We start from the raw sequence: 22286 nt of genomic DNA, 5'->3' as shown, positions 1-22286 counted from the left end.
AACTCTCGTCTGCGTTCGGTGAGAAGCCGAAGAGCAAGGACACAGTCAATCGTTGACCTATTTGGTGTAAAGTCTGACTGCTCTGGAAGCTGGTGCTCAAGCAGATGGTGGCGAACCCTATCAGGAATTATCCGAGCAAAGACTTTGCCCAGCACTGAGAGCAGCGTCACCCCTCGGTAGTTGTTGCAGTCTTGGCGATCACCCTTCCCTTTCCAGAGAGGGACAACAAAGCCCCTCTTCCAGTCAGTTGGGATGATGCCTGTGTTCCAGGCAGAGCACAGAACTGTATGCAACAACATGAATGCAGCATTTCCACCAGAATTGAGAAGTTCAGCATGGATGCCACAGATCCCTGGAGCTTCACCCCATTTCAACCGGTTCACTGCAGCCTGTGTTTCCACAAGCGAAGGTAGACCACAGTTGATTGGAGGGTCAGCAACAGGGATTGTAACACCCCTGACATCCAACTCGACAGCTGGTGGATCATCCTGGTACAACCGCCCAAAGTAACCGGCCCAGCGGGCCTTCACTTCAGACTCCTCTGTCAAGAGCCTTCCACCCTCTGCTCTAACTGCAGTACACCGAGGGATGGGCTTGGATGAAAGCAATGCGCGAATTCCCCTGTAAGCAGCATGACAATCACTTGACCACAGGTGATGCTCCACCCTCTCACAGATTCCTCACACATAGGCCTCCTTGTCCATCCTGAGCGCACATTAAGTTTTACGCCTCAGACCCTCAACAGCTCAGCTCTGCCATTCAGCCTGGCCCTGTGACTTTGGTCAATGGTATCCAGTGTCCCTTGAGAGACAAAATTATTCTTTGCCCGATGGTGAGTTCCAAGACATCCACCGGCAACATCAAGGACGGTGGTCTTGAAGGCACTCCACAACTCTTCAGGACACCCCAAAGCACCCAGACCCCCCCCGCCCAAACTCCACTCAGCTTGTTCGCAAACTCCTCAGCTACCCTCTCATCCTTGAGCTTGCAACATCCAGCCAAGGCTGGGATGGTACCATTCTCCTGGATTTAAGGTGCAACTTCAGAGTTGCTACACAAAAGCCGGTGGTCAGTATTGAGGAACTGAGCACTCCGGTAGACCCTGCAGTCCAGCAACCATCAACGAGGACATCGTCAATCTCCTTTGACACACCGCCAGCGTTGGAATGCCAAGTCCAGAGATGAGCTTGTGGGTGCTGAAACCATGAACCGGCCACCCTAAGTCCATGACTTCTTGCAAAGTCAAGGAACTTAGTGATATTCTGGTTCATAGTTCCTGACCCATGGGGACCAACACATGTCTCATAACCATCCCTATCAGTTCCAGTTGATGCATTGAAATCCCTCAAGACGAGAAGTGTATCTCGCCTGGGGCACTGATCAACCACAGACTCGAGCGCGGCGTAGAATGCATCCTTCACAGTGAGATCACTCGCCTCAGTCGGAGCATAAACAGAGACCAGGGAAATGACACCAAAGGAGTGACGAATCCTTAGTCTCAATACGCTCGTTGACCGGTGTTACCTCAATTTTCATTGGAGTCAGCTTCTTGGACACAGCTGCAGCAACTAGTTGGGAATGGTAACCATCAGAGCAACCAGACCAATAGTAGGTGTAACCACCCACCATGATCTCACCACAATCCGTCTCCAAACCTCAGAGAGTGCTGCAATACCGATGTCTAAACGCTTGAGCTCAGATGATAACAGAGCCAAATGATCATCCTCTCTTAGGGACAGGACATTCCAGGCACCCACCCGAAGGGACCGCCTCAGGTTAACCCAAGGAGACCGCCGTCTGGTAGACGACACCTCAGCACCACTCCGACACACTCTCCCGCAATCTGACCTGGGAATGTTACCCCGTGGTTTCCCTCCTATCATCAAAGATTGGGGGTCCCGAAGGCTTTGCCCCAATCCCGTCCTCTGGTGAGTTGCCCTGCGAAGGGAAGCTGCACAGGAGGTACTCCCACAGAGTGGGTTTTCAGATGTCTTTGCGTTTTTGTGTTTTGCGGAATGAAGGGTTTTACGGTGGCCAGAGTGCAAATCCTGCCACCAACCTCCTAATAAGAAGTAACCCGACTGCAGGAGGACATCCGCAGACACAGTTGGGCACTAGATATGGACGGCCGTTGGCTCACAAGGTGCTCCTCCACCCTTTGACAGGTTTTGTTTTTAATACTGCTGGGTGTCCATATCCAAACACCCTCCTCACCAAAAAAACCTGGTGGGGGAGACGTGTCTCACGTCACCGCGCCCCTCATTCGCCGGGGGAAATCGTTCGTCCCCGTGATTGGTTGGGGGGCATGTCAGGGCATCACAGTGGACCGCCCCTCAAACAGGGAGAGGAATATGGTCCTGGGGTGGGCTGTGCTCATTGGCCGACTGCCGGGGAACTCGCTCGCATCTCTCTGATTGGGCGAGAGAAAGGCCAGGCCCTTTTGAACTCCGCCCACCGCGAGCGTTATGGCGTCAGGATGGAGCGAAGGTGCTGTTGTCGGTGAAGGTGATGTAAAAATCCTATCTATCAGATAGCTGCGCAGCGCACGTACACTCAATTCTCATTAGACATCGGGGATGGATTCTAACTAGAAACACATACTTATCAAAATAAGCTACGGGGACGGCTGTCTGTCTGTGTGCACAAGGCTTCCAAATCCGTAACAATATATATCAGAAAATGTCAGCTTAGTTTCGTGAAATCATTGTGGATGTTACCACATCTCAGTGTTTTAGACTCCGTGGGACCGTGTAATAAATGTTCTTTTATCAAATGTACTTTGCTTGTGGACAGTGGATTATTTGTGTATTGTACGATTCGAGTAAAAATATTTACACCGAGTCGGTTTACAAATTCCACAACAACAGTGATGTGTGTTTATGCAGAAAGAGAGATAGGTCGAGTACAGTACTATAGGCATTGCCTGTCTCAGTTACCATCCACACCACAGCAGCACCGCTGAGTGCATGACACTATGGTGGAGGAAGAATACTGACCAGGGGAGGAAGGAGAAGGAGAAGGAGAAGGAGAAGGAGAAGGAGAAGGAGAAGGAGAAGGAGAAGGAGAAGGAGAAGGAGAAGGAGAAGGAGAAGGAGAAGGAGAAGACGACGACGACGACGACGACGACGACCACGTTAAAACGAGCCCAGATCCATGTGAAAACAGAACGGGATACAGAAAATTACGTGTGTAAAGTTGACACCGCGTAAGCCAAACCTGGATTTACTGTATACATCAGGGTAATGAACATTCCTGTATTTCTTGTGATTGCTGTAATGCCAGGTCTGCCTATGTATGGCATGATGACATGTGTGTGGTTCTGTGATTAAAGAAGAGACAGCAACAACAATTTGTCCCAGATTCTGCAGTCCCTTCACCCTACCTCCCTCACTTTTAAATACCCATCCCCCTCCTCTTTATTATTATTATTTTGTATTATTCCTCATGGTTCCACACCACCCTGGGGAAGGAGGTGTGGCTTAGCCCATCACCCCTCCCCCTTGCCATGATGACAAGGCGCTGACAACTATCACCATGGAGTGGACCCTGGGAGGGAGGGGGGTTGGGGTTTGGAGTCCACTCTATGGTGATGAAGAATGCCAGTGAGTCAAAAATGCTGAAAGGGATTTCATGGAAATGTTCAAAAAGGTCACAGAACTGTGCTTTAGGTTAAACACATCCTACCAGGCAAGCTTCAAGATAGCAAGGTAATATTCAAGTAGAGCCTGGTGTTGGCGCAGTGGTTAGGGCAGCGGCTTGGGACCCAAGAGGTCCTGAGTTCAAGCCCCGTTGGGCCAATGAATTAATACACCAGGGGGTTGACTCAGCCTGTCATCCTTCCGAGGTCGGCGAAATGAGTACCAGTATACTGGGCCGGTGTATACCCCGGTTAACATAGGTGTACCATATCCCTGTGTCGTAAGAGGCGACCAGGGTTGCGTCAGGAAGGGCATCCGGCGTAAAACATGTGCCAAATCACTATGCGGATCATACGGATGATCCGCTGTGGCGACCCCTCACGGGAGCAGCCGAAAGAAGAAGAAGAAGAAGAAGAATTCATGCAAGTGGGTCATCAGAGTAAAGATGATGTTAAAAAAAACAACAAAGTCTCAAAACACACACTAAAGGATAGCTTTGGATCATATTGTGCTGTGCAATCAAACAAGTACACTCACCTTGATCTTTGCTCTCAAGTTCTGCAGAATAATTTGGCAAAGATGCACAAGGAAAGGTCATCAAGGACATGACATCTTCTGAGGGCAACTCTTGAGATTCAGCCATGCTGTCCACTTCAATGGTGGCATCACTCTCGCTTTTCACGCTGTGGGATTCATCTACAGAAGCCATGGGTACCGGTAATGGGACAAGTTCAGGGGGAAGTCCAGGTGGCGCCATTCCCAGAGGAAGTGATGGGGGCAGCAACGGTGGAATCAGCTCTGAAGCAACTGCCAATGAGACCTGCATGCCTTGTAACGTACAGACATTTGACAAGTCTTTGCATTTCTCTTCTGTCTGATCTGCCTCCTCACACCCTTCCTCCTGTGCTTTGTCTTCATTCAAAACTTCCGTCCTCTCAACCTCCAAGAAAGCCGTTTCTATCACCCCCGACTCGGCAGCCAGAGTCAAGTCCAAGGTTGGAACTTTGGCTGGGCCAGGAGAAGAAAGCAGGGCTAACCCTGACTCCTGCTGCCCAATACAGGAATTGCTTTGAAAGGCACTACAGGGCAAATCATCTAAATCAGGATCCATACTTTGCATTGGGGTTTTGGTGATATCTGGCTCAACAGTGTGTACCCATGGCAATGGTGGTTCCTCTGGCTCCTCCATTCGAATCCTCTTATCTAAAACATTTGACAAACTTAGCCGCCTAAGGCCTCTCTTTCTCAATGGCCCTTTTTTGTCCTCCTCAAGATTGGGTCGCCAACAAGCTGGAGCAACCTCAAGGACAGGCAAATTATCATCACTATCTTGCTCCAATGTCACCAATTCTTCTTTCTCTGGCTGTTCCTTCACCTCTTTTTTCACCGATATGTCATCTTCTGGCATTTCCACGTACTTTTCCACCAACATTTCCATCGCCAAAGTGCCTTCAGACACAGAATCTCTCCCACCTCGTTCATTCCTTCCAGGAGGGTGAACTATCTTTACCTCTGGCATCAGCCATTCTGTGTCCCGTATACCATCAGCCGTGCCAGATTCGACCTGCTCCAACAAAGGTGGAGTAAAAGATGGAGGCTCATCAGTTCTCAGACAAGTCTTATTTGAATCAATGGCACAAGAGGTCTCGTTTTCCAGACTGTGCACCCCGACTGAAAAATGTCCTGCCATCTCACCCTGATCTTGGCAAGCGCTGGCCTTGCCAGATCCCAAACTCAAGCTAAGGCAATCATCAACCTCCGTCAGACGCTCCGAAGTGCAGGACGACTGCTCATCATCAAGGTCACTATCACAGGACAGGTTGAAGGACACGGCAGAAGAACATGATACACTCTCAAAGCAGGTGCCTGTCGATGAGAACAAAACATGGTATTATGTCTTTCATCTCAACAGGGAACAATATTTCACATTTGCAAATAATGATGACAGTACATTAGCTTTCAGATCTAATAATGGATAGCAGCACAAATTAACCACAGCAAAGTTTTTATCTAATAGCATTCATGACATACAAGAAACTAGAATGGCACTCCGTAGAGCGCGTACCTCCTCCAGACTGAACAGTTTACGTTTTGTGTCCCAATGATCGGCCGGATCTGCATCCGGACATGAACCAAAATTTAATCGGCTTGTTCTCGTCACAGACCCAACTCATCCACCAAGTTTTGTCATAACCCATCCATAACTTTTTGAAATATTGTGCTATACACTATATACTTTTTGCCCTGTCTCATTATGAAGCATCACATTTTATAGAAATATTAAAATTCTTGCATCCGGATCCAGATCTGGAACTTCACCAAAATCGAATCAATTGATTCTTGTCATTCACCCAACCTATTATCCAATTTTCATCCAAATCTGTCTAACTTTTGAGATATCCTGCTCACAGACAAACAGAGAGACTGACTGACAGACAGGGGTGAAAATATAACCTCCATCTCCCTTTGTTTGGAGGTAATTATAATTTCATCGCTGAAGAAAAACTGATTAAACTCACGTGTCACATAGCAGCTGTAGCACATGTTGAAACAGGTATAGAATGCTTTTCACATAAAATTAAACATACACAACCTCAAAAAGTAGAAAAAAAGAGGAAAAAAAAAACCAAACTGACATACCATCTGACTTTTTATCCTCCATCTCAGCTCCGGAACTCTGACGCGTTCGCCGTGGCCCTGTAAATAATAATAATAATAAAAAATAAAAATGAATACCTAGAACTGTGAGCAGTGATGATTGGCTTCCAGCGAGGTTGGGACATTCGGTGTTGTCAATACTGCTAAAGTTGTATTGAGACTTCAGTTCCGTATGTTTTATTGTCATGTGTTCTCAATCAGATGTTTGAAGTTTCATATAAATCGGTTAAGCGATTTTTCCTTCAATCTTTTTATTTTTTTTATTTTATATTTTATTTATTTTCCTTCAATCCAATCCAACAATAATAATAATCATGCAAACAATAACAAAAGTCTTCCAAGTCAACATGGAAGCCAAACAAGAAACCTTGATGCAGGAGGATACCATTTGACCTATCATGCTGTGCTGCACCAACCCCAGGTTAAATTAATGTCAGGTTAAGATGTAATTTAACTGGGGGGCAAGGGAGGAAGTGTAGGAAGGGGGGGGGGTGCTATAGATGCAAAGAAAATTCACATTAGAAACGAGAACATTTTTACTATTATTATCCCAATAAAAACTTGGGGCTGGGGGAGGGGCACGAAGGCGGTTGGAGGGTGAGGAATCCACAAACATGAACCCACATTCACCTTTTGACGAGACACTCTCACATGTAAACTCCCACCCATCCAAATGCACAATCTGGAAAAATATGCAAGCAACAAGTCCTGCCAATATCCCTATGCCCCTCAATCTCCAATGTTGTTGGGTACTTAATTCCAATTTCAACTTCCCATTTCTGTTGCTGCTACATTTCCAGAGAGACCATTCCATGCAACAACTACGCTATGATTGAAAGACCCTTGCCTTACTTCCGTCTTAACTCTCCTCTTCTTCACTCTCAGGCTACGGTCCCTGGTCCGGCCTCTGTCTCTCTTGATGTACCATATCCTTCACAGAGCATCGGTGCCACTGAAGCAGCTTCCTGAGCAAAGGTTACAGTGGGTGGTCTGCCACTGCCTTCCCAGCAGTAGTTGGGGCAGGAATTTGGAATTTGGCCATGATGCCGGGAGCTAAATTATCTACACTAATAAAACGCAATGTGTGTGTGTGTGTGTGTGTGTGTGTGTGTGTGTGTGTGTGTGTGTGTGTGTGTGTGTGTGTGTGTGTGTGTGTGTGTGTGTGTGTGTGTGTGTGTGTGTGTGTGTGTGTGTGTGTGTGTGTGTGTGTGTGTGTGTGTGTGTGTGTGTGTGTCAGTCCTCCATAACTCCAAAACGATAAAACCTAGCAGCCTGAAACTTTGCATGCATAATCAAGAAAACTCCAAGGAAGTGCAAGAGTGAAAATTGGGTGTTTGGGTAAATTACAACACCCCTTTTGAAGATGATGTAGAGGGTGCTCATCACAAAAAACACCAAAATCAGCCTTGCCAAGATAGCGGTACACTATCTTGGTCAGCCCTCTGTGGTTGCTGGAGTCTTCAGCCACCTTTTGTTCAGCCAAATCAAACATGCCTCGATTTGGAAACACGATCTACTCTCACGGACTAATTAAAGTGTATAGTCAAAATATTATGTCGGATTTGAGAATCGGATCTGGTGAACAAAATAAGTATCGAAATCTCGAGTGAAATCCGAAAATTCTAATAAATTGGAGATTTTCATAACTTAGTGTATTTATTTAAGCAAAGCATTAAACTTAACTTTGTCTACTGTTCAGACAATTATATTGAGTGAAGAAAAGATCAAGGATTGTGCAGAAAGTGTAAATTCATTGAGTGAAACGCCGTGCTTCATAACAGCACAGTCCATAGGGGTCCTTTTTTCAGCAATTACACAGCGGTCCTTTTGACGGGCCAAAAGTTCTGTTCTGTTCTTGCGTTATGGCAGCTTGGCAGCACTATGTGGAATGCATACCTCTGCCAGGCTGTATCCCACAGTTCACGTTTTGTATACCACTGCAAGGCTGGATCTGAACCAAAATCTAATCCGCTTGTTCTGTCACCTAACCAACTCATCCACCTAATTTTGTCATTACTCATCCACAACTTTTTGAGATATAGTTTTTGGCCCCATCTCTCAATTTTATAAATTAGGACTATGTTGACCTTAAAATTAATGTGTGGTTGAATTTATTGACCTGATATGCAAATCTTGTTCAAATTGCAAGTCAATCGGATGAAAATGAAGGATTTTAGAAATTGCACCTGAGTTGTTGAGCTTTGGTCTATGTTGACCTTTTGGCATATGCTGACCTCAAAAATAAGAAGTGGTTGAATTCAGTGACCTGATATTTAAATGTTCTTCAAATTTCAAGTCAATGGAATGAAAATTGAAGATTTAAGAAAGCAGGCCTCTGATGATCTTTTGGCCCATGTTGACCACAAACATAGTTGGTGGTTGAATTCAGTGACTTGATGTGCAAATCCTCTTCAAATTTGAAGTGCATTGGATGGAAATTGAGGATTTTAAAGTATTTAAAAAAGTCGTTGACCTTTGGCCTATGATGACCTTTTGACCTCAAAAATAAAAAGGATTCTGTCGGACCACCATTTGGTGAAGTTTTGTGAAGATCGACTTAAAATTGTGACCTATAGGCGATTAAAAGTGAGCATACAGATACGGAAGTGATCAACAAACTTGTGAAATTTTTTTTTGTTTTTTAGGTGCCAAGTAACAAACAGACAGACAGACAGACGTGAAAACAACGTCCATCCACCTTCAGTGGCGGAGGTAATAAGGTGTTTAAAACACAAATATGGTTATTATCGAAAATGTCGAGGTCATTATAAATTTCTACTGCCCTTTCTGTTTCCTTAACTGGCCATGAAACAAGGTTAAAAAAGGTCAATAGTCTTCAAATTGAGTACAACTCAGTTAACTTAAATATCTATATCCACAGGAATGAGACAAGCAATTTGGTAGAGGAACAAAAATATACCTTCATGCCCATTAATGAAGAGCGATGCACCAGAAAAGTTGCTGCGAGTCGTGCGGTGTCCTCCGCGGCTGGCAGAGAGAGAGAGACGAGGTCCCAGGCAAGCAGCGGCGATCGCAAGCGGTTTACTTTGAATATGTCCTCGTTTTCCACGTCCAACTCCAACATCTGGTTTCTCCTTACGATCACCCTTGTCCTTCTCCAATTTGATCCAACATGAAAACAGAACAATACATTGTTGTTAGCATTACAATGCAAATTTTGAGTATTTTGCATCCAATAAAATAATCAAAAGCTTCGACATCCTGCAACAAAGATTTATCAGATCAGAGACAAATTTCAATGATGAATTACAAGTACAACGATAACGAAGTCGATTGGCGTGCCATGGCAAATCCCCACGCTTTCCACCAAAAGCATAGTTGAAAGATGGCAAAAGGTTCCACCAGAAAATGACCCAATATCAGATTTTGAGTTAAATCTTTTTTTCCCCGATTTGATCCGTGACCTCAAGTCCCCACCTCTGTGGCATGAACCGAGGGTCAAATCCAAAAGATAAAAATCTTACCTATTTGATGCGTTCGTCCCCCCCCCCAATGCTGATTGCATAGACACTTTCAATACAAAATGTTTAAAATGTGCCTTTAATTGCATTTTTTTGGGGTATTTGACTTATTTGGCGGGGCCAAAAGTTCTGTTCTGTTCTGTTCTGTTCTGTTCGTGCGTGTGGCAGCTTGACTGCTGGGTAGCTGTCATTTTTTGGAAGCACGGCTGCTGCTGATGCTGTGCCCCTCTACCAGTACACTGGAACTCATTTTGCCAACCTCTGAAGGATGGCAGGCTGAGTCAACCCCACCTGGTGTTAATGTAACAGCCAACAGGGCTTGAACTCAGGACCCCAAGATCCCAAACCAGCCACCCTATAACCAAGCAAACACCAGGCTTGGGCCAAAAGTGACACCGCTCTTATACCTTCATGCCATGTTGTGATCATAACTACCAAGTTTAGTGAATTTCTGCACAACCCTTGAGGAGATAGCATGAGGACAGACACAGACAGACAAAACAGACAGAGCCGATTACAATATCCCCCCATAATGATTAAATCTTTCTTCCATCGTGTCAATTCCACTTTATTGCCCACTGAGTGGCAACACAGTTATCAAGGACAGTCAACAGCCAGGAATGCCTTCTTGGTCTTATCAACCCTTTCTTTCATGGTAAAATTGTCACATCTTATTAAAATCATTTTGTTTGTTTACAAACAAACAAACAAACAAAAAAACAAGATGATGAAACAAGCATTTAATAGCAAACTTGTTTTAGATATCAACAATCTTACATGAACCGATTTACAGGTGACAGTCACGTTTTAAGCTCCTCACTGTAATGCTAACCTTGAAATGCTTCTTGTACTGGATTTTCAATGTGTTTTTCTCCACAAGCTTCAGAATTCGATCATCTCTGACCCATTCGTCATACCTGTGTAAGAGAAATGGAAAGATTAATAGCTCAAGTGTAAACACCGAGTGACAAAAACAAATGTTCTTCACATGCATTCAAGTTGTTATTTCAAGTGCAATATAGTGTCACGTGGGACTGGGCATCCTTGGTGGTGGATATGTGCAGTATAAAACCTCTACTGTTCGAGTTGACCCTGGCTTGGCGAGATGTCTACGTGTGCGGCTACTTGTCACTCATTAAGCTGCAAGTCTGTCCTACAAGCTGATGGAAACGCAAACTTTCACCACCCTCCAGCCCAATCCAACCCAGCCCCAAATTAAGCCCATGGAGTGCAGTGGAGGGTGTTGGGTGTGGAGGGGGAATGGGCACTACGCAGCAGAGAAGTATAAGAATGTGAAAACTGGAAAGAAGGTTGTGAAGGGCACAACACCAGTACCAGTTGGAAGGAAGTAAATCATGTCAAAATAATAAAATAAAATAAAACAAATTATCTTCGTATTTAAATATTTTGCATGGTGATGTTTCCTTTTTGCCATCAAGACAGTTTGGACAAAGGAGCTAAAAAGTGAAGGGAAAAGGCCACATATATGTCATATCTACCTCTCCACCGTTTGGAGCTCCGTCCACATGGCTGGGGTTTCAGATCAGCCATGATGCCCACCTGGATTCACACTCCATGCACCCACTATAATTGTGATCTTAGCCCTTTAATCAAATTACAAGGTTTGCTGTTGTGAAGATTTGAGGCCGAATGGTACCAAACCTCTGCACTGCCTTGCCCATTATACTCCTCCACTTCCCTCTGTCTTCAGACAACTCTCCCCAATTTCCAACCACCCTACCTTATTGATATCCCTCCTCACACAGTCCTCCAATCTCAACCATGTTCTACCTAGCTCCCTCAATCTATCTGTATTCTTTGCTATTCCCTCTTCCTCCATCTGCACGAAGAGTGCAGCCCATCTCAGCCGGCATTTCACCAATCTCCCCATCAAGCTCATCTGCACACCAGTCTCCTCCCTCAGTTCATTGATCCTCCTCCTATCCACCTTCTTCACTCACACAATCCTCCTGACACAGTTGTTCTCGAAGACATGCAGCCGCTGCTGCTGTCTCTCTGTCAGTGCCACCATTTCCAGTCTCGAAAGGTTGGCTGGCATTACGCAAGGCACCAGATCTTTCCCCTTCAATTTCCCTGATATTTTTCTGTCTGCCATCAATCCTTCCACGCATTTTCACCCACCGGGATCCTCTTCCTCACCTCTGCCTCCAAACTACCATCCCCGGTTACTGTTCCACCCAGATAACCAAACCTATATTTCCTTGTCTGATCTCCTTCCCCTTTAACCTGATATTCATTTCTTTTCTATGCTGCCTGACCCCCATCACCTCAATCTTCTCCATACTCATCTTCAATCCATGTTTCCAGAATGCTTCCTTGCACTACCCCAGTACCTCCTGGATCTCCCACTTACTCTCTGGTACAACAGCCAGACCATCCCCATCCAACAATCTCCCCAGAATACCCTTCATTTTTAACCCTTCTTACCAACCCCACCACCTTTGTAAACATGAGTGGGCTGAGTGAGCTTCCCTGCCTCAACCTGATGTTCACGTTGAACTACTCTGATATCTCAGAACCAACCAAAACTCTTCACTTCGATCCACCAATCTTACATCTACTTCCAGCACTCCCATCCATCTGAATCTCGGCACCACCATCTCTTTTGGGACAGTGTAATAGGCCTTCTCAAGATCCACAAATCCTAATGGCATTTCACCTTGCATCTCTAACCTCTTCTATACTAACTTTCAGCATGAACATCCTATCTGTCGTCCCCCTATCCTTTTTGAAACCCTATTCGATTTTTTTCTTTTCTATCGAGTTGGTTGGGGTATGGTGGAGAGGTGGGGGATTATGTGGCACAATCCTATCTTAAATTGGACTTTAGTCCCATCTTAAGTTGCTGAGAGCAGAATCAACCAGTTTGTGGACTGGTGTCACATATACCTCCTCTCTGATGGTCATTAATGAGCCTGCTGAAGATTTAATTGTTAATATGAAGTTGACAAATTCCTCTGAGAATAATTCAGTCACCAGAAGCTAAAAATCCAAAAGTACTTGCTACTACTGTCTTCAGGCAGATTTGAACCCACAACTTCTGGGAGTCCAGTATCTTCATCAATGGCAGACAACTTGTCCCTCTATATTTATTTCCCAAATTATAAAGTATGCAATTATAAGGACGAATGAGATTCAAACTGTACAACTCGGTTCCCAAACTGCCAATTTCTTCTGGATAAAAGAGTTCACATGACAAGGAAATGTCACTGTCGTCTATGATCTGTGCCAAACTTTGTCACTGATTTTGAGGACAAAGTGCTTATGAATGTTTTTCTGGTAACAATGAGGCTCAAGATACCAATAATTATCAATACACAATGGGCTGCAAAAGGGACAAAAATAAAAGGTAACCGAGGAAGCTCGGGTGAGAGGGTGTACGGGGGGCGGGGGGGGGGGGCGAGTAAGTTATCTCAAGTTGGAACCCAGTGATGCAGGTTGGGTCATGTGTTTGAATGTTTGAGGTTTATCAGACCTGGGACCAATTGAGACTAGCCTGGCACTTTGCCTCGACCCCCGACAGCCATGACTTGTAAAAACCTGCTTCATGGCAATAGACACGAGCTGATTGTTTTTGGAGAGCCAACGTAACAGACAAGCTCTCCATTACAATGAAAGCAAAGTTTCCACTCGTAATTTCAGATATCGTTCAATTTATAACTCAGATTAAAACCATAATTATTTGTTTCTCATTTTTTGAGAGTAAAACTACATCTCGGGTGCATATTACATGTACATTAAGAATTGTTGTATTATACCCAGGAACATTTAAAGAGCGCTTAAATGGTTATGGCCATTTGTGATGAGTGAACAATGAGAATTCAAAATCGTAATCAGTAATCACGTTGCGATGAAATTGCAATTTTCAAATCTTATTTTCCATCATAGAAATGTTATCCACACCACAGTGTGCAGCACTCGATCATTCTCTCTTCTTCCGTGGGAACCAAGTGCAGTGTCCTCAAGTATGGCTCTTGAGAACATGCTTTGCAAAAGCCTAATCTGCATCTTCCCCCAATGGGATGCCATATTGTGTATAAAGTACGAATGAGGAATTGACCAGCCATATCCAATCCACCACAGGACGAAGGCCACCCTCAACATACTCCATTCTGTTAGAGAGCATTGTACGATGGTAAACTTTCCAATTTCAACTCCCAATCAGATCTTTGCTTGACCGAGCTGCTTCTGCTAGGGCCTTCAACAGGGTGTCGGTTTGTAAATCTTGGATCCAGGATGGATACAGAAGGAAACTCTCAAGAGGGAAAAATGGAAATTTGGGAGGAGGAGGGATTAGGGTGGGGCGATTTAACGAGGGAAGAAGATATCATGGCTTTGGATTGGGGACGATCCAAGATGGTGGAGAACAGCTGTCTTAAAGACCTGGAGGTAAGAATGGCATTGAAGAATATGTGGAGTTGATTCCACAGGTGGGGAAAATAGAATGAATGAGTGGAGATGAGCAGTGATCCTGGATTTAGGTAGTTTCACCAGTAGAGTATTGATGGAAGACAGAGTGTGCCCTAGAGAAACCTGGGAGAAGGGCGAGGTTGGGTATGGGGGGGGGGGGCAAAATACAGAAAGAGCAGAGGGTGCAAGACCAGAAAGGAGGTGGTAGAAGACAGAAAGACTACTGATTTGTCTGTGATGGCAAAGTGATAGACCCATCGACTCGGCTTCATCACGGGAGATTCAAATAATCTTAAAGGCCTTGGTTTCCATGGTTGAGACAGAAAAGCAAGAGTCACATTTGCTCTACGGCTGGGATACAGCGGCCATACCCCCCCTGAATTGACAGAAACGTGCGGCGGCCGCAGAGTTTAAGAAGTGGCCTCAGGGTGGCCTTATGCCGTATGGCTATCTTTTACAGGCCGTAGGGGTCTCCGTGGAATTAAAGTGCGGAGTTAACTTTTTTCATTTCTAGGTTGGCCGTAGCAATTCGACAAGCCGTAGCCATGACGTAGATGTGTTGCACGTCGACCATACGTAGGGCGTACGGTGGGCTTGCGTTATTCGTGCGTTTTACGTAGGCTCTTATCAATGAAAAATGAATTTTGCCAACCCCCAAAAAATTATGGCGGCCACACCATTTCCACGTTCGCCTTAGGGCCCCCCCCGGCGGTCGCCTTGCGGGCACCTTGAGGCTACCTTGCGTCTGCCTTGAAAATTCTATGGCCGCCGCAGGGACGCCCTAAGGTCACCGTGCGACATCAAATCAAAGACCGTACGGCACCCCCACGTTTTCGGTCTCCACAATTTATAAATACCCCGTGCGGCTACCCAAAAAATAAAAACATGTGACTGCTACATTGTGTGACCATGGAAATACTGCGGCCGCCCTATAATTGCTAGTGGCCGTAGATTTTTTAGACCCTATGGCCGCCGAGCCAAATGTGACTGAAGCATAATTAAAAAGGGGGGAAGAAGCTGAACGAAGGTTATTTTTTTAATCACTCCTCTGCATATGCACGATCAGGATTGATTCAGGGCCAAAGGACTTCCAAACTACAGGTTCGTTTTCCGATTTGTGTGAAAAAAAATACAAACATTCAATTGAAATCAAGTTGTTCCTCGATCATGAACTGATGTTTGCAGACAGGAGAGACAGAGACAAACTGAACCAATTGTTTAACGCAGCCTTTTGCTTTACATGCATGGGTTACCAATATCATTTGTGAATCATTGGTGGTTTAGTCTTTCTCCACAGACATCAATTCCTCAATTTGTTTTCCAATGTAGCTGATGGAGCACTCCCTTGAACGGTGTTTCTCAAATGTTGGGTCGTGACCCCCCCCCCCCCAAGGAGGCCAGAGTAGGTTTCCTGGGGGGGGGTCGCAAGCTGTCTGTGCGAAGCAGTTGCACAAGTCTGAGTGACTTTCCCAACAACTTTCCAATGTGAACTTGCATTCTCAAGCTTAGGCCTTAGTTATTTTATAACTTGGTTTACGCAGTTCTTCAGCTAAAATGGAGGGTCGGAAGGTCGAAATATAAATATAATTTCAATTTTTAGAAATTATATATTTTTATGATTTTTTTTTCGGATGTTCCATGGAAAAGACAACGGTAGGTGGGGGGGGGGGGGTAAATATAAATCCCGGACCAGGAGGATCTAAGAAAACATTGAAGATGGAAAACCATTCAAATGCAGGATGCCCATGTTCACTATCATCTGATGTGAAAAACAATAAAGAAAGATTAAAACTTGTTTTTACAATATAGTCTGGCATGGTTTTCTTATAGAAACCTGTTGGATCGTCAAACAAATGGAAACAATGCTGAGAAAATTACTGTCCAAGTCGTAGATGTGTGCGTGCACACCAGTGCATCGTGCTGGAAATGATTAAAAAAAGGTGTCGACAAGGAGTCAACACGCTCAAAACGGTCAATCAGAGCCATAACCAGCTCTTACTTTTCAGTGGGAATCTGATCGTACTGTCTCCCATCCCCATGAGCACATCAAAGGCTGATTTCTGGTCCGTTGAAGCCTGAATATCAGCATCCCGCAGGGAAACTGACGTACTTGGCACCGAAATCTTTCAATACGAACAGCGGTGTACAACTTTTGACGGAAACAAAATCGGCACGATCGAGAGTAGCCTGCGAATCATCCCTGCTGCTGCACTGAATTGATGCAATCATTCGGCCAGAATATTCGTCGTCAAGATGTTGCGTGATTAAATCACCAATACAGTCACTCGAATTTATACCGCTGACATACTTCTTAACAATCACTTTCGCCCCAGAAACCACATAAAATCTGAACCACGCTGGCCACTGCTCAGACGCCATGACCGAAGATTGCTGCGCAGTTTGGTTAAAGGGGACTCGGCATTTTGGCACGCGCGCACAAAATTATATTTTGAAAATAAATGCCGACGTTTACATTTCGGGTTTTGAAACTTTTGCACCTTCGGTGGAAAATGTATAAATATAAAAGGCTAAAAATGTGTTTTATATTTATATTTCATTTCGGCAAATATACCGTCAGCGGATCTGTAAACCAAGTTATAAAATAACTAAAGCCTTACTAGCGATCAAAACTGAAGCCAGAAACACGCGAATCAATCTCAGGAGCGAGCTACGATGTTCGCCGAATAAGTCGAATCCCCAAATCGACATTTTATGTGCAAAAAGGAAGTAAAAATGGCCCAGATTCCAGCCTTTTTGTAACTCCTGCAGTCGGGGTTGGAAGTAATGGGTCCAGTCCAGTTTTCCCCACTTAGGTTGAAAAACCCCCCCCCATAATATCCCCCACTTGAACAAACCCAGGAAAGTGAGTTTTTTGGGTTTTTCTTTTTTTAAACCCTTGTCGGGATAACACAGTAAGTCGGAGTGAACAAATACCAGAACGGGTGGATCTTCTGGTAAATCCGGCTGAGAAACACTGCTCCAGTAGGAACACCAAACAAATTGGCAAATGAACCGCCCATTTCAGAAGGGCAATCGGTATCACCATTTCATTCCCAAAAATACAAAATAATAATAATGTTGCATAACTTTCATCATCAAAGAGCAAATCAAATACAAGAAATTGTGGCTGCGACGGGATGAGTATGGGGTGTCTCATCAGGGTGAGGTTGTGTGAAGAAAACAAGATGGTACGCTGGTTTAAATGTGGTTTGGGTCTATGGTCGTGAAAGGGGATTCAGACAAGAAGTGAGTTTTCTTTTTTCAGATTCAAAAGCACGAGTTGATGAAATAAATATAATAGCCTCTGGCTTGATATGGACACCGAGCAGGATGAAAAACAAAACCTGTGAAAGGGCGGAGGAGCTCCTTGTGAGCCAACGGCCATCCATATCTAGTGCCCAACTGTCTGCGGACGGACGTCCTGCAGTTGGGTTACTTCTTTTTTGGAGGTTGGTGGCAGGATTTGCACTCCGGCCACCGTAAAACCCTTCATTCCGCAAAACATGCCAAAAGCATTAAAAAAAATCTGAAAACCCACTCCGTCAGAGTACCTCCTGTGCAGCTTCCATTCTTAGGGAAGCTCACCAGATGACGGGATTGGGGCAAAGCCTTCGGGACCCCCAATCTTTGATAATAGGAAGGAAACCACGGGGTAACCTTCCCGGGTCAGATTGCGTGAAAGTGTGTCAGAGTGGTGCTGAGGTGTCGTCCACTAGACGGTAGTCTCCTTGGGTTAACCTGAGGCGGACCCTTCGGGTGGGTGCCTGGATTGTCCCATCCTGAAGAGAGGATGATCACCTGTCTCTGTTATCATCTGAGCTCAAGCGTTTGGACATCGGTATTGCAGCACTCTCTGAGGTTCGGAGACGGATAGTGGCGAGATCATGGTGGGTGGTTACACCTACTATTGGTCTGGTTGCTCTGATGGTTACCATTCCCAACGAGTTGCTGCAGCTGTGTCCAATAAGCTGACTCCAATGATAACTGAGGTAACACCGGTCAACGAGCGTATTATAAGACTAAGGATTCGTCACTCCTTAGGTGTCATTTCCATGGTCTCTGTCTATGCTCCGACTGAGGCGAGTGATCTCACCGTGAAGGATGCATTCTACGCCACGCTCGAGTCTGTGGTTGGTGGATCAGTGCCCCAGGCGAGATATTCTTCTCATCTTGGGGGATATTTGCTTTCATCTCAGAAACTACACACACAATTCCGATGAAACTTCAACACCTACTCGACTGGAACTGCAATGGACGGTGCAAAGACATGTGTTGGTCCCCATGGGTCAGGAACTATGAACCAGAATAGCACTAAGTTCCTTGACTTTGCAAGACGTCATGGACTTTGGGTGGCCGGTTCATGGTTTCAGCGTCCACAAGCTCATCGCTGGATTTGGTATTCCAACGCTGGCGGTGTGGCAAAGGAGATAGACCATGTGATCGTTGGTGGTCGCTGGAGGATGATCCAGAATTGCAGGGTCTACCGGAGTGCTCAGTTCCTCAATATTGACCACCGGCTTGTTGTAGCAACTCTGAAGTTGCACCTTAAATCCAGGAGAATGGAACCATCCCACCCAAGGCTGGATGTTGGCAAGCTCAAGGATGAGAGGGAAGCTGAGGAGTTTGCGAACAAGCTGAGTGGAGATTTGGGGGGGGGGGGTCAGCGTGCTTTGGGGGATCCTGAATAATTGTGGAGCGCCTTCAAGACCACCGTCCTTGATGTTGCCGGTGGATGCCTTGGAGCTCACCGCAGGGCAAAAAAGAATTTTGTTTCTCAAGGGACACTGGATACCATTGACCAGAGTCGCAGGGCCAGGCTGAATGGCAGAGCTGAGCTGTTCATGGAGCTGAAGCATAAAACTGTACGTGTGCTAAAGGTGGACAAGGAGCTCTATGTGCGAGGAATCTGTGAGGGGGTAGAGCATCACCTGTGGTCAAGTGATTCTCGTCCTGTTTACAGAGGAATTCGCGCATTGCGTTCATCCAAGCCCATCCTTCGGTGTACTGCAGTTCGAGCAGAGGGTGGAAGGCTCTTGACAGAGGAGTCTGAAGTGAAGGCCCGCTGGGCCGGTTATTTTCAATGGTTGTACCAAGCTGATCCACCAGCTGTGGAGTTGGACGTCAGGGGTGTTACAATCCCTGTTGCTGACCCTCCAAATCAGCTGTGGTCCACCTTCGCTTGTGGAAACACGGGCTGTGGTGAACCGGTTGAAATGGGGGTAAAGCTCCAGGGATCTGTGGCATCCATGCTGAACTTCTCAAGGCTAGTGGAAATGCTGCACTCGTGTCGTTGCATGCAGGTCTGTGCTCTGCATGGAACACAGGCATCATCCAAACTAACTGGAAGAGGGGCCTTGTTGTCCCTCTCTGGAAAGGGGAGGGTGATCGCCAAGACTGCAACAACGACCGAGGAGTGACGCTGCTCTCAGTGCTGGGCAAGGTCTTTGCTCGGATAATTCTTGATAGGGTTCGCCACCATCTGCTTGAGCACCAGCGTCCAGAGCAGTCAGGCTTTACACCAAAGAGGTCAACGATTGACAGTATGCTTGCTCTTCGCGTCCTCACCGAACGCAGACGAGAGTTTTGGCAGGGGCTGCTTTCAGCCTATGTTTGTTCGATTCAGTGAATTGGGATGTCCTCTGGAGGATTCTTGGTCTTCGTGGGGTGCCACCAAAACTGATCGAACTGATGTGTGAACTCTATTCTTGTACTGAGAGTGCTGTCAGATGTGGTGGTACAATCTCTGACTTATTTCCAGTTGTTACTGGAGTTCGTCAGGGGTGTGTTCTGGTCCCCACACTTTTCAGCACTTGTATGGACTGGATTATCGGGAGGATGTCAGAGAGATCAAGCTGTGGTGCATCGTTTGGGAATATCAAGATCTCTGACCTTGATATTGCAGATGATGCAGTCATCTTTGCGGAGACTTTAGATATCCTTTTGGGGGTCCTCGAGGTGCTGAATGAGGAGTCTGAGCAGCTGGGATTACGGGTTTCCTGGGTCAAAACTAAGATCCAGGCTTTCAATGACATATTGGATGCTGCTATCATGTCTGTACCTGCTTGTGGTGAAGATGTTGAGGTTGTGGAGAGATTCACTTACCTTGACAGTGATAGTCATGTCTCTGCTGGCTGTGAGCCAGAGGTCAATAGATGTCTGGGTCGGGCCTGGGGAGTCATGGATTCACTGGATAATGGGGTGTGGTGCTGCCGGTACCTGTGTGGGAGGACGAAAGTCCGAGTCTTCAGGTCCTGGGTGCTTCCAGTCTTGCTCTATGCATGTGAGATGGAGACTTAATTCCTTTGGTGCCAGGTCTCTTCGGAGAATCCTCGGCTATCGCTGTTCGGACTTTGTGTCCAACGAGCGGTTGCTGAGGGAGACTCAAATGACATTTTTTACCTGCATAGTCCGTGAGCATCAGCTGCAGATGTATGGACATGTGGCTCGTTTTCCTGACACTGATCCTGCTCACCAGATTCTCTCAGCGAGGGAGTCTCATGAGTGGAGGAGGCCAACAGACTGATCACGTGCCTCGTAGTTGCGGCAGATTGATCAGCATCTGAAGGAGATGGGGATGCGGCCAGGTATCTGCCTGGAGGATGGCCAGATAGAAGCCCCTGGAGTACCGGCGGAAAGTGAACGCACCGACGCGCTGCTCTGGCGCATGCTCCTCTACCTGACCTGACCTGACCTCCGGTGATTAGCAACCAACCAATTTTGCATTTGATTAGTTCACAACGCAAATAAAAAGAATCAATTTAACTTTACAATTAAGAACATACCACTCCTATCCAGTGAATCCAAAAATATAGCAATTTGGCATCCTCAACAAGCAAACACCAGCAATCTGAGTGGTAAGTGTGTAGCCATTACCCTAAGCTCAACTGTGTGTTTGTTCAAACCTCTCCAGGACTCCGTTGGAAACGACAACGTACGATTGTGTGAAGTACCTGACGTTCCATCCGTAGTAATGTACAAGATAAATGAGATGGCCATCTTCAATGTCCACATCCTTGATGCTCGCTTCATAAATCTTGGTGTTCTTTCCTCGGCCGTACTTCACTCTCACTTTGGTGCCCATCGGGAAGCAAGTCACCTCCTCAATCCAACTGTCTGCATCATCCCTGTGAGCAAGAATAACCAACAGGAAAGGTGTTTAATAAAACCTTCAGACCGTGAGATAATAGAAATAAAGAAAAAAACAGAAATAAACTGGACATAATTTGATGTCAACCAATATATGCCTCCACCCACATCAAGTCTTTGTTTACTCCAACACCTCAAGACCATTTGACCTCAATATCTAATTTGTACATTATGTATCATGGTACATGCACTTACTTTAGTTCAAATCCTTCCTTCGATAACATTTTTTTTTTGTACCTCACATGACCTTTGACCTCTTGGTGCTACAATGTAATTAGTTCATTTTTGCATCATAATATACAAGTAATGTTGCACCATCGTATCCGTGAGATGTCGATGTCCCACCCCAGTGGAGGGGGGAGTGGGGCTATGTGGAGAGGGGGGTTGTGGTGGTGAGTATTGTGCGGGTGATGATTGATGGGGGGAGTGGGGGGATGGTGGATAGGGTGTGTGGGATGGTGGGGGGAGAGACGGACAAACAACCAGAAAACATAATGCCTCCGGTGACCGTCAGTGTAGGCAAAGAAAAATATTGAAAAGCCAAAGGGAGACGGGCAATGTAGCAATGGGTTAAACCAGGGCTCTCCACGCTTTTTGAAATACCTTTATGCCAAATAAAAAATAGGTGCATGAAAACCTTGATGGCTGGAGGTTATGGGGGCTGCAGAGGCCCCCATCGGCAGGAGGTATCTAATGCTCCCTCGTGCATTCTCAGCCATTTTGGGAAACAAAATACATATTTAAAACCTTTCAAATTTATGGGTGAAAATGGTGAAATGATACGGAATATGGACATTAAATTTAAATCATTTCATTCAACACCAAATAAACATGATGATCTATTTTTAAGAAAATGGATCGCAAATTCATGATATTTGAACAGTGCAGTACGAGAAACACCTGCTCAGGAGGAAACCGATTGTAAATTTAA

At 45.6% G+C, this 22286-nt stretch overlaps 1 protein-coding gene across 12 annotated transcripts in view; it reads right to left on the bottom strand.

Moving 5' to 3' along the window:
• Positions 1–22286, bottom strand: part of ARID4A (AT-rich interaction domain 4A) — a 126835-nt gene that overhangs the window by 11877 nt on the left and 92672 nt on the right. For 11 of the 12 annotated variants that reach the window (XM_085887202.1, XM_085887206.1, XM_085887199.1 and 8 more), the window contains 5 exons: positions 21160–21333; positions 10611–10695; positions 9217–9412; positions 6279–6335; positions 4176–5504 (listed from right to left, as the gene is read on the bottom strand). In XM_085887202.1, coding sequence (XP_085743328.1) covers positions 4176–5504; positions 6279–6335; positions 9217–9412; positions 10611–10695; positions 21160–21333 — 1841 coding nt within the window. The remainder of the gene's footprint in view (positions 1–4175; positions 5505–6278; positions 6336–9216; positions 9413–10610; positions 10696–21159; positions 21334–22286) is intronic. The other variant, XM_085887209.1, reaches the window with a different exon arrangement.

This window comes from Eptatretus burgeri, chromosome 7 (assembly GCF_056783735.1).
Source record: "Eptatretus burgeri isolate ZD-2024b chromosome 7, Ebu_testis_v1, whole genome shotgun sequence".
Taxonomy (NCBI): domain Eukaryota; kingdom Metazoa; phylum Chordata; class Myxini; order Myxiniformes; family Myxinidae; genus Eptatretus; species Eptatretus burgeri.
Note: the sequence above shows the minus strand (reverse complement) of the source record. Positions and strands in the feature narration are given on the sequence as shown.